The sequence below is a fragment of the Peromyscus leucopus genome, chromosome 6 (assembly GCF_004664715.2).
Source record: "Peromyscus leucopus breed LL Stock chromosome 6, UCI_PerLeu_2.1, whole genome shotgun sequence".
Classification (NCBI taxonomy): domain Eukaryota; kingdom Metazoa; phylum Chordata; class Mammalia; order Rodentia; family Cricetidae; genus Peromyscus; species Peromyscus leucopus.
Window position 1 is genome coordinate 12,570,298 of NC_051068.1, and position 17,923 is coordinate 12,588,220.

At 42.3% G+C, this 17,923-nt stretch overlaps 1 protein-coding gene across 5 annotated transcripts in view; it reads left to right on the forward strand.

Moving 5' to 3' along the window:
* Znf639 (zinc finger protein 639) overlaps positions 1–11,878 on the forward strand; it is a 12,143-nt gene extending 265 nt beyond the window's left edge. The window contains exons 1-7 of one of the 5 annotated variants that reach the window (XM_028872648.2): positions 1–47; positions 2,564–2,754; positions 3,546–3,615; positions 4,452–4,520; positions 6,366–6,476; positions 10,085–10,219; positions 10,666–11,878. The exon at positions 1–47 is cut by the window's left edge and continues 45 nt beyond it. In XM_028872648.2, the coding sequence (XP_028728481.1) occupies positions 4,463–4,520; positions 6,366–6,476; positions 10,085–10,219; positions 10,666–11,819 (1,458 nt within the window). In that variant the 5' untranslated portion in view covers positions 1–47; positions 2,564–2,754; positions 3,546–3,615; positions 4,452–4,462 and the 3' untranslated portion in view covers positions 11,820–11,878. Of the gene's footprint in view, positions 48–2,563; positions 2,755–3,545; positions 3,616–4,434; positions 4,521–6,365; positions 6,477–10,084; positions 10,220–10,665 lie in introns of all 5 variants that reach the window. The other 4 variants (XM_028872650.2, XM_028872647.2, XM_028872651.2 and 1 more) reach the window with 4 other exon arrangements.
* The last annotated feature ends 6,045 nt before the right edge of the window (positions 11,879–17,923 follow it).

A 17,923-nucleotide genomic window follows, 5' to 3' on the forward strand; every position in this document is an offset into this window, starting at 1 on the left:
GTACCATCGTCCGGGCGGGCCTCGGCGGAGCTGCGCTGCTGCGTGAGGTGAGGGCCGGCCTCCCGGGGCCTGCGCGCCGAGCGAGGGCCGCGGGGCGAGCGGGGCCTGGCCGGCCGGGTGCGCTATCGGCCGTGGCTCGGGGGGACTCTGCGGCGGGGGGCCATGCCGGCCTGCGGGAGGCCGCTCCCGGGGGTCCCTGGAGGCCAGCGGGGACCCGGCCCTGCGTCATCACGGATGGCGGGTCTCAGGAGAGGCCAGGTGGGACCAGCGCTCTCCGAACCCCGCTTCGATTCCTGTTATTTGTGACAGGGTCTTGTGTAGCCCAGGCTGGGCTTAGCGGCGTGAGCCACTACGCCGGGCTTCAATTAGAATGGGAAAATTCTCCTTTTGTTTTTGAGATTATATGTGTTTATTGTGTGCATGCATGCGCACGTGTTGCACGGCGCGAGTGTAGAGGTCAGAGGACAGCTTTCAAGAACTCTGTTCTTCCACCATGTGGGTTCCGGGATTCACACTCAGGTCAGGCTTGCTGGTAAGCGCCTTCTGAGCCATCACGACGGTCCTGAAAATACTTATTTTTATGGTGGTGAAAAATAAAGTGTTTAAACGTCTTAAAAACACAACGAGCCTGTGTCAAAAAATTTAGTGTTGGGAGCTGAAGAGAACACCCAGTTGGAGTAGGCTCATGATTGGCTGTAACTCCCATCTCCAGGAGATCCGACACCCTCTCTTGGACCACACACACACACACACACACACACACACACACACACACACACACACACGGAAACAGTCTATTTTAAAATGCATCTTTGTATTATATAGAGACATCTAAAGTGGTATGAAAAGCCTTTGAAAAGGTTTGTCTCTTTGGGAAGCACAAATGAGTGTTTTAAAGGTGCCAGGTGCCAAGATGCCTTCGTGTGTGTTACCATTTATTTCATTTTTAGGAGACAGTCTTTCTATGTAGTCTTGCCTCAGCCTCCTGAGGGCTGAGGTGTCAGCTGTGAGCCACTGAGCTCTGCTGATGACATAGAAGATGTTTTTATTTCTTTCTTTTTCTTTTTCTTTTTTTTTAGACAGTTTCTCTATGTAGTCCTAGCTGCCCTGGGACTTGCTCTGTAGACCAGACTGGCCTTGAACTCATAGAGATCCACCTGCCTTTGCCTCTTGAGTGCTGGGGTTAAAGATGTGTGCGCCATCGCTCAGTTATGGAGGATGATTTTTAAAATAATATTTCATATATTGTGCTCCCAATTTTTTAGGGATATATGTGAAGGCTGCCAGCCAGACTGCCCTTTGCCTGAGAATGGGGTTGGGGTTTTTAAAAGTGGGAATTTTTCTTTGATATTTTCTCAAAAATGAAGACAGCCAGGAGTGGTGCATACCTTTGATCCTTGCACTCTGGTGGAGGCAGACCTCCGAGTTGCAACAAACACAAACACTTAACACCAAATACAGATAAGTTTAGAGTTAACACATAACCACATCCCATCTGTTCACTCTTTTTTGACACACAGTATATACTGACTGGCCCGGAACTCACTGGTCAAGAACTCAAAGCTATCCACCTGTCTCTGCCTCCTGAGGGCTGGGAATAAAGGCATGGAGCACCACACTCAGCAAAGTAGAGGGTTTTGGGGTGGTTCTTCCCCGCCAAACCCACCCCCAGACAAGGTTCTTTGTGTAGTCCTGGCTGTTCTGGAACTCACTCTAGACCAGGCTGGCCTCGAACTCACAGAGATCTGCCTGCCTCTGCTGGGATTAAAGATGTGCTGCTGCCACCACCACCTGGGTTTTTTATTTTTTATTTTAAGCAATACATTATAAACTGTGGATACATCACCAAGATTTAACTTTTTTTTTCTGAGTGAATAGATTTTAGGTGGTTTAATTTTAAACGTCCTGATTTTCTACAGTGACGTGTGTATAATTGGGGGCAGGGGTAAGTTTCAGATGATTCACAATCTTTCTGATAGGAGAACTAGTGAGCACAAGTTCATCAGATTTACAGTATTTGATTAAGAAGCCAAATTTCTGGAGCTGGCAAGATGGCTCAGTGAGTAAAGGCACCTGCTGCCAAGCCTGATGACCTGAGTTCAATCCTCTGGACACACCACTCCTTTGCTGTGGCATTTTTGCATGTGTGTACACTCCAGATGTCTTCATGAAGGCATACAGAAAGCCCACACGTGCTATTTGCTCATGTGCAGGTTGATTAGCAGTTTGGGTTGTGAGTGGTCTTCATAAGCCTTTGGTGGTGTCAGTCCTAAGTAGAAGTCAGACTCTCACCCATCCAACTTCTCTCGCTTGACAGGCCAAATGCAACCTGCTATTTTAAATCATTTTAATTCCATGCTTGGTTTTCTTTTCTTTTTGCTTATGTTCTGAACAACCTGAAATACCCTCTTGACATATTTTCATTGTTCTCCCTGATCAGAATATATATTAGGATATGAGCTACAAGAAACCCTGTCTCCCCAAACCAGAGAATATTGTTGACAGTGTTGGGTGAAGCAGTTTGTATTTGTACCTAATGTTTCTATAAGAGTGTGGCTGTCAGGTTTCCAGATATCACCTCCCCTCCCTACTCTGGCTAAGAAGGCGAAGCGGTGAACTTGCTGGTGTGGAGCAGTGAGGGTCCCCCACAGAGCTGTTACTGATGCCAGCAGTCCAGAGACAAGTGTTCCATCTTTGGTCCTCTATGTCATAATGGACTTGCCCAGAGTTGGTTTCTTCACTGCTTAAAATGAGGTGAGTTTGAGAGGGAGCCCTGCTGGGTTCCTCATGGGATTGTTGGGAGGATGACCTAAGTGAGAAGAATGTGCTTAATAAATAGGAACTGTCACCTTATTGTGTGATCATGTGACAGACCCAGAAGTCGTGCGTGCCCCTCAGAGAGGTTTCCACAGGCAACAAGATTGGTCCTGTAACCCCAGGACTTAGGAGGCTAGGATAGGCCCACCATGGGGTTCCAGGCTACCCCGCACTACACAGACCCTGTCTCAAGAAACTCAGAGGGAAGAAGTGGGGGAGAGAAAAGCAGTGTGCAGGGTGGACAGATGTTAAACTGAGATGGGAGAAGGAGCTTCAGTTTTTTTGTTAGTTTTTTTTTTTTCTAGACAGGGTTTCTCTGTGTAACAGCCCTGGCTGTCCTGGAACTCATTCTGTAGACTAGGCTGGCCTCAAACTCAGAGAGATCTGCCTGCCTCTGCCTCTGAGTGTTGATATTAAAGGTGTATACCACCACAACCAGCCATTTGTGATTTTTCTAATGACTGAATAAAATTAATGCAGACTTATACTATAATTTTATCATCAAGATAGAGCAATGGCTATGAACAAAGGTGAATTTGTTTCAAGAAATATAAAAACTTTACACATAATTGGATATTCATCAGTATATGTAGTTGTTAGAAAGCATAAAGAACATGTCTGCGTTCATTTTTCCGTGGCGAATTTAGGATGCGGGAGCATTTTACCCCAGGCTACGGCTCATGCAGTGCTGCTCTTGTTACATGACTGCCGGTCTCTCTCATTTGCAGACATTTCTGCCGTCAGGGGAAATTTGCCTGTAATTCATTTTCCTCACTGCAGTGTTGAGAGTTACACCAAGTAAGTGAAACACAGCCAAACTAATGAGTAGATTTTCTAATGGTTCATGGGAGCTTAGTTGTTTGGTGGTCGCCATACTTGTATTCTCAGGAGAATGTTGAATGTGACCTCATAATCATTATTAAGATTTTTCTTTCTTAAAAATTACTTATAATCCAAGATTCTGTACAACACTTTTTTTTTTCTGGAAGCCATTATGTTAATAGACTCACAGTTATATTTTTTAAGGAAAAATATCCATGTTTAACTTGAAATCTGTAGAAACATTGTATGCCCATGGGCATAATGATGCGTGTGTGTGTGTGTGTGTGTGTGTGTGTGTGTGTGTGTGTGTGTGTTGACAGGGTCTCACTTTGTAACCATGGCTGGTCTGGAACTCTAGACCAGGCTAGCCTCAAACTCTGCCTGTCTCAGCCTCCCAAGTGCTGGGACTAAAAGGTGTGTGCTGCTTTGTTTTATGGACAGGGTCTCGTAGTCTAGGCTTGTCTGGTAGGCTTTTTATAATGTTTGCAATAGAGGCACTGTGCAGTGTTGTTCTTGTGACGCCTATTTTCATGTTCCACACAGATTTCTTTATAAAGTATTATAAAGTATGTGTATGGATGTCTTGCACCACATGCATATTTGGTGCCCTGGGACTCAAATTACAGATAGTAGAGAGCTGCCACATGGGTGCTGGGAATTGAACCCAGGACCTCTGGAAAAGTAGCCAGTCTTCTTAGAAAACTGCTGAGCCATCTCCACCCTCCAGAATTCTTATTGCCAATAAATTCTTTGGCTCAAAAGAATTTATACAATAATTGTACCATGTCTGTTAAGTCTTTTTCATTTTTTAGACTGAAAAGATATGAATGAATATCCTAAAAAAAGAAAAAGGAAGACTTTACACCCTTCTCGTTATTCAGGTTAGTGTATAATTGAATTATTTTCAAAGAGTAATGGATTAATTTCCGTGTAGTTGTTATTCCCATTTATTTTTGTATAAATGATAAGACAATATCTGGGCCATTTTCTGGTATGAGAACATTGACTAAATCTGCATATACTTTGTCTGCTAGATGGAATGCTACAGGGATGCTTTACAACTGTACATCTTACTCAGCTAGGCCCTATGGCAATAAGTATTTAAAATTAGATGTTCAAGCTTACTTCTCATGCAGCATAATTGGACTCTGCCTGTCAGAGTCACAAACTGTGCTCACGGTGCAACAGTAATTTCCACAGGATGTATTTGCACTGAGGAATAAAGCTTTTTCTTAAGCACTATTTTTGGAACCATGACCTTTATTTTACATGTGTGAGTGTTTATCTGCGTGTGTATGTGGCACCATGTGTGTGCCTGGTGCCTAGGGAAGTCAGAAGAGGGTGTTGGATCCCCTGAAACTGTAATTACAGATGGTTTTGAACCATCATGTAGGTGCTGGAACTGAACCCAAGTCCTCTGCAGGAGCAACAAGTGCTCTTAATCACGGAGCCATCTCTCTACCTCCCCAGTTTTACCTTGATTGTATGATTTGTGATAGAGGTTGACTCTGCTCTGTTAACAGAAGAAGAGGTCTGGGCTGGGGGTGTATCTCAATGTTTAGAATGCTTGCCTAGCATACATGAAGCCCTGGTTCACCTCTAATCCCATCACTTGATAGGCGGAGGCAGGAAGGATCCAGAGTGAGGCCAGCTTAGGCTACATGAGATCCATTCTCAAAAAAAAGGGGGTGGGGAGAGGCTAATGGTAGTACATGCCTTTAATCCTAACACTCCAGGTGGATCTGTGAGTTCAAGGCCAGCCTGGTCTACAGAGTTCTAGGACATCCAAGGTTATACAGAGAAATCCTGTCTTTAAAAAGAAAAAAGAAAAAGAGATTTGTGTCTGTGTGTCCATCTCCAGCACACATAACTTGAGGCTCTTTCAGGCTACCCATTAGCTTGCTCTTTGCACATGACCCTTGTGAGGAAAGTGCTCGGTCTATTGTGTATTGGTGCTTCCCAGGCAGTATTTGGAATGGCTGGTATTCAGAAGCCCTCTCCACTCCTAGGACTGTTTCTCCTCATGTATTATGCTTTCTCGGCACTATGTGGCATGACTTCTTAGTAGTTCATGGTAGTTAATTCACTGTTTTAATCATTAACACAGCATTTATTACATACATGTATTTTGTGAGATTCAAACTATAAGGCAAATGTTTCCTTGTATGTTTTTAAGGGTATATTTATTTTTATGTGTTTGACAGTTTTGCCTACATGTATGTATGTGGAGGCCAGAAGGTGTCAGATCCCCTGGAACTGAATTACAGACAGTTGTGAGCCACTGTGTGGGTGCTGTAAACTGAACCTGGCTCCTCTGCCACAGAGTATCTGAGCCCTCTCTCCAGCCCGTTTCTAGTTTATCTTATTGAATTCGTTTAGAGCCTTGCTGATCCCCTTTAGCCGTGCAGTGCTGACACCACAGGTGTGCAGCAGCCACTCAGCTTCGTGAGAGTCACTACAGTTCAGTCCACAGCTCTTTTAAAGCGATGCCAGTGTCTGATCTAAAGTATAACACCGAGGGACATGCTACGCTGTTCATGCCGAAACTCATTAGAATCATGAAAATATGGGCTAGTGCTGTAGGTCAGTGTAGAGGGTTTGTCTATATGTGCAAGGCACTGGGTTCAATCTTTAACATTGGGCGGAGGAGTGGATAAAAATATGTAAACAAGCTCCTGTATCTGTGTATTATGCTGAGAATTGTCTTCATTTTGTTTTACATTTAGATTCTTCTGGAATAAGCAGAATCACAGATGGAGTCAGTGGAATCTTTTCTGATCATTGTTACAGTGTCTGCTCCATGAGACAGCCAGACTTAAAATACTTTGACAACAAAGGTAAGACCCCTATTTTCCAGAATACTTGGTGTAACTTCCTTTTTCAGGACCTAGGGATTCCTCTGTGGGTGAGTGTCTGTCCACTCTGTGTAAGAACTGACTCCTGTGTAGTACTACAAAAAAAAAAAAAAAAAAAAAAAAAAAAAAAAAAAAAACAAAGCTGCCTTTGCATGTCTTTCCTTAGGAATTATCGGAAAAGGTAGTTTGAAATGTGGGTTTATAGTTCCAAGACAGGCAAACATTTTAATTGTAATGTCAGGAAAAAAAAAGAGTGTTTTTGTCTGTTTTAAATCAAATAAGTGGTTTTCATTTTTAAGCAAACTCTTACATCCTTTTATTTGATTAAGAGTTGATACAAAGCAGGAGTGACCTAGAGTTGGAGTGTTGGTAGTCAAGTGTTAGGAATAATTTTGCCCACTGGAGTGCTGATAGAAGGGAAGGATCAGGAGCGGCTGTTTGGTATTTTCAGTCTGAAATTTTCTGTTGTCTCTTTTCTAGAGCATTGGCAAATGGTAAGAACATGCACTCTTTGCTTTCTCTACACCCATTGCTGCTCCCTGTCTGTGACTCCGTTATCACTGTGAGCTTATACCTGCCTCAGTACAGACTCGAATGCTCACACAGAAGTGCTCACAGACCTGTGTCTGGATCTGTGAGAGTTAACAGGACTGTTTTAGGCAGTTGTGAGGCCTAAAGAAGCACCTAGTAACAGTGTACACATTTTATGTCCAGATCTTGGTTTATAATACCAAGGAATTAAGGCCTCTGTACACATGACTGGTTCTAGAAATGGGGAGGAAATAGACAAGGTGGGTTTGGAGCATCTTGAAGTGCTGGAAAATAGGAAGTATTAAAAAACAAACCTACACACACAGTATGGGTGAGCTGAAGGTGCTCTTGAGGGGCTAGGGGGAGCTCAGATGACAGACTGCTTGTCTAGCACCATGAGCCCTTGGCTTCCACCTCAGCATTGGAGACAAAAGGAAAGCTTCCAATAGCCAGAGCTAAAACCATCTGAGAAACATGACTCTATACTGCTAGAAAAGACTGTGCATAGAAAGGGTAGAAGAAACAGTGTCCTGCATAAAATAATTCCTCACCCCCCCCCCCTTATTTTAAAGACAGGTTTCCCTTTGTGCCATGGCTGTCTTGGAACTTGCCGTACAGTGACTTTCAGAGAGTGGAGTATGGAAGGGGCAAGAACAGCTTCACAGTACAGAAACCAAATGCTACGTTAGCCAGGACAAGAGGGTTGGTTAGTTCAGCAGTTAGTGTGTGCTCTGAAAGTGATGGCAGTGGGTCTACCTTACAGGATCTCCTAATTCCAATCTAATCATGAAAAAAATAGATAAATTCCACTAGTGGAGCATTCTACAAAATGGCTGACCAGTAGTCCTTGAGACCGTCAGTTTCCAGGCGCCTAGAAAGATATGACTAAATGTGATGTGGGATGCAAAGGACATTGGGTAAAAATAGAGTATGTCTGAATGAAGTATGGGCTACAGTTAGTAATAATGTGTCAGTATCCACGGTCATATATTAATTATTAATTGCAAAATATGCCCCATGCTAGTGTAATGAATTAATAGTGGGGAAACATTGTGATATATTATGAGCACTTTATACTATTTTCATGACTTTCCCCTTAAGTCTGAAACTGTTTTTATAAAACAAAGTCTATTAAAACACACATGTTGCAGTCTAGTTTTCTCTGTTGACCCTTATTTCAGTTTCCCATGCTAACTTGGAGGGAACGAGGCTGGACTAAAGGAATAATGATTCAATCTCATTTCTTAGGAAGTTCAGAGTGTATTCTAGTCTAAGTAGAGCATATAAAGAAAGGCAGTGAATTATTCTGTATATTCTCAGTGTCTGTAGGGATCTGCAATAGGTAGTATGTCCTTTTGCTGTGGATATCGCTCTGTATGCTGTGAATGTGTTGCTCTGAGTGGTTAATAAATAAAAAGCTGATTGTCCAGTAGCCAGGCAGGACGTATAGGTGGGATAAACAGACAAGGAGAATTCTGGGAAAGGAAGGCTGAGTGAGTAGATGCCAGCCGGCTGTCTAGGGAGAAGCATGTAATGGCACACACATGGCAACATATAGATGAACAGAAATGGGCTGAGTTTAAGTGTAAGAGCTAGTCAGTAGTTAGCTTAAGTTAATGGTCAAGCAGTTTTAATTAATATAAGCTTCTAAGTGATAGTTTTATAAGTGGCTGTGGAGTTCGTGGGGCTGGGCAGGACCAGACTGGAGAAAAATTCAGCTAAATCCTTTCATGGCTAAATCTAAGTTGTTCCTATTGATGTTAAAAGTATTTTGTGATGCTTAATGCTTTGATGTTGTACAATGGAACAGCAGCTGAAAGCTCATGCCTCTCAAAAGTAGACTGGCATTCAATAGAGGGATGTGGAGAAGGGGATGCTGAGATGAAGCCATATATACACAGCCAAGAAGAATGGACAGCTGAATTAAAAAACTGTCAACAATTTCCAGAATTTAAAATCCTGAATCATGACAGGACACTAGTGGAATTCAGGTGTTTCTGGTACGTGGACTGCTCTCACCCAATGTGAGGTTGAACTGTTGGCCTTGTGTACATCCTACTTCACAAATGAGTCTGTCAGATACACTAAGCCTATAGGCTGAAGATGATGCCCCAACACTGTGGAGAAACCTCAGGTGACTGCCCAGGCAGCTGGCTGTTTCTGTCAACTCACAAAATTTTTTGGAAGTTGCTTGCATGCACTTCCTGTTTTTATTTTTGTTAGCTAATTATTCCCTTCTTGGATCTCTGAGGGAGTTGAAGATTAGTTAGTTATGGTTGAAGATTAGTTAGTTATAGTTGAAAATTAATTAGGATAGAAAGTGCATTAGATACATCTTGGATTTACCAAAATAGGATAGATAATGGAATTATTTTCTCTGATTTGTCAAATACCTGTTTAGGTATTTATTACTTGTATATATTGTATATAGTTATTGTACTTTTGTATATAGTTTTTCTTTTGTTAGTTATAACCTTTTGCTTTCTTTTTCTTTTTATTAAAATAGAAAAGGGGAAATGTGGTGGTAATCTAATTGTACTGAAATGTGATTTTGATTGTATGTTAATAAATAAAGTTGTCTGGGGGTCAGAGCTATTAGAGCCATAGCAAGAGTGTGGCGGTGGTGGCACACGCCTTTAATCCCATAGATATCTGTGTGTTCAGGGTCAGAGCTATTAGAGCCATAGCAAGAGTGTGGCGGTGGTGACACACGCCTTTAATCCCATAAGATCTCTGTGTGTTCAGGGATATAGTCAGCATTGGAGACATATGCCTTTAAGACCTAGGGGGCTGTACATTCAGACAGTGACGAGGCAGTCATGTGTTTGGGTTTACAACCAATGAGAAGGCAGAACAACATACTATAAAAAAACGAACCGACAGGAAGTAGGTCTCTTTCGCGAAGCTGGGACAGCAGGAGGAAGGGTGAGATTTTAGCTCTGAGCTCTGACCTCTCGGCTTTCTCTTTTACATTGTTTCTGTGTTTCTTATTTAATAAGACGGTTGGTTACATCGACACTTTGATATAAAATTTTTTTTTTTCTGAATTCTTTTTACAGATGATGATTCTGATCCTGAGACATCAAATGACTTGCCCAAATTTACAGATGGAACTAAGGCCAGAAATAGGAATCAGAACTACTTGGTTCCCAGTCCTGTGCTTAGAATTCTAGACCACACTGCCTTTTCCACAGGTTAGGGGAACTCATTAACTAATAGAATTTAGTATATTTTGTACAGATCAGGTAAAAGCAATGTGTACTGTAACTGCTTTTCACACAATGGTTTCTTTTCTTTTTTTTTTTTTTTAAAGTTTATTTATTATGTATATAGTGTTCTGCCTGCATGTATGCCTGCATTCCAGAAGAGGGCATCAGATCTCATTATGAATGGTTTAGAGCCACCATGTGGTTGCTGGGAATTGAACTCAGGACCTCTGGAAGAGCAGTCGGTGCTCTTAACCTCTGAGCCATCTCTCCAGCCCTCACACAATGGTTTCTAATGGGCTTGTTTAGTACAGTGCTTCAATACTGGGGATGACTGTTTCTAGTGGGATGTATTGTGTCTAGTACTACAATAGGGTGATTTTCTAATGGGTCTATTTAGTACAGGGCTGCAACAGTGGCTTACTCTCTTTCAGAAAAGTCTGCTGATGTTGAAGTCTGTGATGAAGAGTGTGACTCACCTGAGTCTGTGCATCAACATACTCAAGAGGAGAGCCCTATAGAGGTTCACACCTCAGAAGACGTCCCAATTGCTGTAGAAGTTCATGCGATTTCTGAAGATTATGATATAGAGGCAGAGAACAATTCCTCCGAGAGCCTCCAAGACCAGACTGATGAAGAACCACCAGCTAAACTCTGCAAAATACTTGACAAGAGCCAAGCTTTGAATGTGACTGCCCAACAGAAGTGGCCTTTACTGAGAGCCAACAGCAGTGGCCTCTACAAGTGTGAACTCTGTGAATTCAACAGTAAGTATTTTTCTGACCTAAAGCAGCATATGATCCTGAAACACAAGCGCACTGACTCAAATGTATGTCGAGTGTGCAAGGAAAGCTTTTCCACCAATATGCTTCTCATTGAGCATGCCAAACTTCATGAAGAAGACCCGTACATCTGTAAGTACTGTGACTATAAGACAGTGATCTTGGAGAACCTCAGCCAGCACATTGCAGACACCCACTTCAGCGACCACCTTTACTGGTGTGAGCAGTGTGACGTGCAGTTCTCCTCCAGCAGTGAGCTCTACCTGCACTTCCAGGAGCACAGCCGCGATGAGCAGTACCTGTGCCAGTTCTGTGAGCACGAGACAGGGGACCCTGAGGACCTGCACAGCCACGTGGTCAATGAGCACGCTCGAAGACTGATCGAGCTGAGTGACAAGTGTAGCGGTGGTGGGCATGGGCAGTGCAGCCTTCTAAGCAAGATCACCTTTGACAAATGCAAAAACTTCTTTGTGTGTCAAGTCTGTGGGTTCCGGAGCAGACTTCACACAAATGTGAACAGACACGTTGCTATCGAGCATACTAAAATATTCCCTCATGTTTGTGATGACTGTGGGAAGGGCTTTTCCAGCATGTTAGAATATTGCAAGCATTTAAATTCACATTTATCTGAAGGGATTTATTTATGCCAATATTGTGAATATTCAACAGGACAAATTGAAGATCTTAAAATTCATCTTGATTTCAAGCATTCAGCTGACTTGCCTCATAAATGCAGTGACTGCTTGATGAGGTTTGGGAATGAAAGGGAATTAATCAGTCACCTTCCAGTCCACGAGACTACCTGACTGTTATCTTTACATAATGTTGAAGTAAAATAATAAATTCTTTTTTAATGTTAAAGTGGGTGATCTGAAACACAGCCTGTATAATTTGCCTTTGACAAGTTTTTTGACTTTTTCTGGCATTACTGCATTTTTCAGTATATAATTATACTTAGTGGTGGTGTTTTCAATTGCATGACAGTCTGTAGTTGTCACTTTTGGTGACTATTACCCAGTTTCTTGCCTATGCTCCAAGTTCATGAATGGAAACAAAGGTACCAAAGAAACTGACCATAGTTTTCAAAGAAGACAACCTTCTATGAAGTCTTTAACTACTGCACTAGCAGAAGTAGGGCACAGAGGACGTATGTGTAAAGTAGTGGTTTTATGTGGGGTCTTTCGCCTGTATGTAAGCACACCAGGTATGTGCAGTGCCCATGGAGGCCCAAAGAGGCCATCAGATCCCCTGGGTCTGGAGATAATAACAGCTGTAACTGGGCTGGGACAAGGTTGCACTCTGTAGCCCACGCTGGTTTCAAACTATCAAGTCCTGCCTCGGCCTCTCAGGTGTTGGGTAGGCAGGCATAAAGCACCACACCCAATGAATGTTTTTAAAGCCTCTGCTTAAGTTGCAGGATGTAAAAGGGGAGAGCTGGGACCATGTGAGACAGTAAGCATACAACCACCTTACACTCATTCATAACCAACTGGCACTTTATCTTCATCTAAGTACCTATTACTGGAGCTCTTAGCATTTCATCTTCAGTTATATACCTATGAAATCATGCCCCAACCTGTGACAAAAATCTATCTGAATTTTGAGAAGATCCACTGAAGTATTACCATAGAGTTAGGAATATGGGGATGAAGGGTTTCTGGTGTGGTAACATATTTGATTAATCTGTCTGCACTCTAGTGGCTACTGTACTAGCTGTGAAGCAGGTCTCTTAAGTAGGAGAAATTTAACCAATTCTCAGTTCTGAAACCACTGGCAGCTACCCAACTGTAGCTTCTCAGCTTGTCAGTAGCAGTCTGTGCCATAGAATGTCCTCCTGACTTGACTGTCCCAAATCTCCGTGTCCTTATTGGATCACCAATCATAGGTTCAATCCTACCATGTGCTCTAAAGATCTGCGGTGGCACACAGCGGCAATCCAAGTACTCTGGAGATACAAGTTTAAACAGCAGGAGCTCAAGGTCTTCAGCAAGTTTCTTTAAAAATAAAATACTATCTCTGGGGCTATAGGGATGACTCAGTTAGGAATACTTGTTGTTCTTCCAGAGGCCCAGAGTTTGGTTCCAGCAGCCATCTCAGGTGGTTTATAGCCACCTGAAATTCCAGCTCTGAGGCTTCTAGTGCTGACGGTGTCTCTGCAGGCTCTTGCACATGTGGCATTCACAGACGTACACATAAACTTTTGTTTTTTAATTTAAGTCTTCAAAGAAGTCAATTCTCAGGTACCAAGAGTAAGGACTTCAGAATTTGAGTTAGAACATAATGCAATTAATAGCCTCTAAACTAGCAGTATCAAGAGAACAGAATGAATATCACTGTCTTTTACTAACAACATAATGATACGGTCCAGGCGTAAAACTATAGTTAAAAAAAAAAAAATTCATGTATTAACTGCTATTTCCCAACACCAAGAACCATGGGAACCTTTGCCTGGTGGGTATGGTGTGCAGTCCTGTAATCCCAACACTTGGGAGGTGGAGGCTGGAAGATCAGCAGTTGGGGTCATCTTTACCTACATGGCTGAGTGTCAGGCAGGAAGTGGAACAGAGACCACCTGAAATCTTAGCCAAAACAAAAATGGACAGGATAGCTGGGTATGCTAGTGCCCACATTGAAAGCTCACCACTCATGAAACTAAGGTAGAAGAACAGCATTCAAGACCAGCCTGAGCTATAAAATCAAATCCTGTCTCAACCAAAAACATAACACTATTTGAGAATGGGTAACCAGCATCTATTTCTATTTTGCATGCCTGCATTCTTAGAAACTCACTTCTGGTTATAACATTCCTGGTAGGGCTTTCCAGTTAAGTATCTCCTAAAGCTTGAGGTCTTAGCAGTTTAAATCATTTCTTGTACAACAACAGCAAGCTGCCAACAAGCCACGGTCACACCACCCAGGAGTGGATCCAAGTTTGGACTACAGCCTGCGAATCTTTACTACACCACTGCACACAGGGAACCTTTGTCCTTGAACTGATTTTCACAACGTCACTCCTTAGATTCTTGGTAATTCTGTTGTTTATGCTTGCTGGGAAACATCCAGTTCAAGGGATTTGGCTTTCAGAAAGCAGACCTGAATATTTTTAAGACTATTTTAATTGTTGGCAATCAAAGACTGAAGAGAACAAGCTAATGCCGTTCAGTTTTGCACTTTTTGATGAGGGGATGAGACCAGATCCCACTGAGTTAATAGGCCTTAAACTGCTGGTGTAGTCAACCAATGATTTCTGGAAAAGCAGACCTAGGGAAAGAAAATTTTCAGAACTGGCAAGATGGCTTAGTGGGTAAAGACAACTGCTTGTAAGGCTGGCAAACTGAGTTTGATCCCCAGGACCCATGTAGTAGAAGGAGAGGCCAAACCGTCCTCTCCTTAACACACTTGCCCACTGATGTCCTAACTCCTGGACACAGGAAAATTTCTACTAGATTCCCTTTAGAAGCAGGCATTCCCACTGTCCTCTGATATTGTCCACTTGTTCTCACTCCACTGCTTTCCTCTTCACTGCTAGTCCTCCTCTGCCTTTTGTGTAATCCAGAGAGTAATTAAAGGTCACAAGGTTAGGGTTAGAGACAAACCTGGAGAAAAGCTCTCTTCCCAACCTTATTAACCATTAACTGCTTATAGCTCCTCAGAAGGAGAGGTGGGGCCTCCTCTGACCCTCCGAATTCTGTACTTTTGGAGCTTACCCACATTCTAGTCAGAACAATCTGATGGAGAGGTTTGTGAACACATCTCAGCAGCTCTGAACAGCAGCACTGAATACCTTTGTTTTTAAATGTCACCTTGAAGTGAGTTATTACCTCTGAGGTTCCAAAGCATTTCCCAGTACTCCAAAACTGAAAATGGTTGTGCACTATTCAAAAGCCTTTCCTGTGTATAAATTTGCCAGCTATGCCACTTGAAATAATCTTCTAGATTCCTCTAGATGTACTTCATCACATATTAGCCAATTTCTCAGATTCTCAAGGATCTATGGCATTCTCAGATTATGGTTTCTGAAGTATTGCAGGAAAAATATAGAGGCTTTGAGAAAATAAACACTATTTCTAATCCCCTCCCACCCCCATGCCGCCCCATTGAGATAGGGTTTCACCATTCTCTGTGTAGCCCTAGCTGTTCTAGAACTCACTATGAAGACCAGGATGGCCTCAAACTCAGAGATGCACCTGCCTCTGCCTTCTGAGTGCTGGAATTAAAGGTATGTGCCACTACCACCTAGACTAATTTCATTTTTTAAATAATTTTTATGTGTATAGGTGTTTTGCCTGCATGTACGTATGCAAACCATGGGTGTACAATGCCAGAGGAGGTTGAAAGAGGCTGTCAGACCAACAAACAGTTGCCAGCACCCATGTAGGTACTGGGAATTGAACCCAGGTCCTCTGGAAGAATAGCCAGTATGCTTAATCACTCAGCCATCCCCACCCCTTATGCCTAACTTTAAAATCTGGTTTCCAGAGAATTTCATTAACTTAATTCCTAGCATATTTCCATTAACTTTACTTGGCTTATTTTGTCTTACTACCTTCTAAAAGCAGTTCATCCTTTAATCCCAGTATTTGGGAGGCAGAGGCAGAGGAGACAGAGGCAAACTCTGTGAGTTTGAGGCCAGCCTGGGCTACAGAGTGAGTTCCAGGAAAGGTGCAAAGCTACACAGAGAAACCCTGTCTCAACAACAAAAACAAAAAAAAAACAAAAAAAAAACAAAAAAACAAAAAAAAAAAAAAAAAAAAAAGTTTTATATATTTCCCTAACTATCAATACTAAGTTTTAAGATTTCTTTTATTTTTTGGTTTTTTGAGACAGGGTTTCTCTGTGTAACAATCTTAGCTATCCTGGAACTCACTCTGTAGACCAGGCTGGCCTCAAACTCATTGAGATCTGTAGTCAGGAGTTTTCCTGTGTCCTGCCCAGTCCCGTAGCCGCTCAGACCCAAGTAAACACACAGAGGCTTATATTATTTACAAACTGTATAGTCTATGGCAGGCCTCATGCTAGCTAGCTCTTATATCTTAAATTTACCCATAACTATTAATCTATGTATCGCCACATGTTCCATGGCTTTACCTGCGTCCCATTACATGTTGCTTCTTGGGCGGTTGGCTCACCTCTTTCTGCCTCTGCCTTCTTCCTGTTTCTGTCTTGGATTTTCTGCCTGCCTATAAGCTGCCTTGCTAGAGGCCAAAACAGCTTTATTTATTAACCAATCATAGTAACACATATTCATAGCATACAGAAAGACATACCCCAGCAGAGATCTGCCTGCCTCTACCTCCTGAGTGCTGGGGTTAAAGTCACTGCCCGGCTCGATTTATTTTTATTAGTGTGTGGAAGTCAAAGAAAAGACTTGGGAGAGTTGGTTTCTTCCCTTCTATCTTTATGTGGATACCAAGGATCAAACTCGGTTTGCCAGGCTAGTACAGTAAAGTTACTTTACCAACCCTTAAATAATTAAAAGAGCCAAGCGGTGGTGGCGTACACCTTTTATCCCAGCACTCGGGAGGCAGAGCAAAGCGGATCTCTCTGAGTTCGAGGCCAGCCTGGACTACCAAGTGAGTTGCAGGAAAGGTGCAAAGCTATACAGAGAAACCCTGTCTCGAAAAACCAAAATAATAATAATAATAATAAAGAGAATTTTTTCTTAAGTGCTTTAGATCAAACCTAAGCCAAGCAAGTGTACTCCCACTGAGCTATATCCACAACCCTCTTGGTTTTCTGAGATAGACCTCACTGTGTAGCCCAGACTAGCCTTGAACTAGTTATTTTCCTGCCTCTGCCTCCCAGCCCTAGGTTAGAGGCTTGTGCCACCACAAACACAATTTTAATGACAAACTGCAGCACACTGGACTGAGGGTATAGCTCAGTTTGCATGTGGAACTTTGGCTTTGAGCCCTAGTACTAAATAGACCAGGTGTGATAGCATACACATGAGTGATCCCAGCACTCAAGAGGCTGACACAGGAGGATCAGGAGTTCAAGGCCATCCCCAACTACATAGTGAATTCAAGGTCAGCCTGGGTTACATGAGACCCATTGTTAAAGAAACAAATACCATGTTACATAAATCTAAAAATCCTAATTAAAAATCAAATGGCCACAATCCTCTTGGAAAATGAGTTCAAGAAAAAACATCAATACTCTTTAAAGATTTAAGTTTAACAGTTAAAATCAACTACTGATCTTAGTGGAGAAGTAAATGTAGTTAATTAGCTAAGCTTTCCGTTAACACAGTTCTATTTCTAAAAATTAAAAATGGTGGGGAGATGAGTACCTTTGAAACTTTTTTTTTTAAAGCTCTGTAGCCCAGGCTGGACTCCAGCTGGAGACTCTTCTGCAGTCTCTCACCAGGACCCAGCTACTTTATTTACCTTCCTTTGTTCCAGGTCAAAGGTAGGGAAGGTCTTTGGGAAGCAAGGAACCCACGTGCTTAGCCCTCTGAAACCTCTGTGCAGGTGCTGAGCAAAGTGAGCGAGGACATTTTCTCTTCATGGTACTGGACTTACATAAAGAACACATGACTCTAAGAGCAAGATGCTTGTGTTTCCAGTGTGACATGCAAAGTTCACAAAGTCAAAAGCTGATACCTATGTAAGGTTATGTTGACTTTGTAAATCTGAAAACTAAGGTTTTTAAGAATTACCAGTTATCTGAAATTTCTTCATACTAATATGAAAAATAATTTTTCTATAAAGCTTTTCCCTACTAAAGCATCAATCACAGCTTCTTATGAAGTTTATTCTCCTTAGTAAATAAACTTAGTGTCAAACTGTTAATCACCTTTGCCCGAAATAAAATTGTAAAGAGTAATTTCTTACACTAACGGAAACAGGGGCCAGTGAGACGGCTCAGCGGGTAAAAGATCCCTAGGACCCACATGCTGAAGAGAACC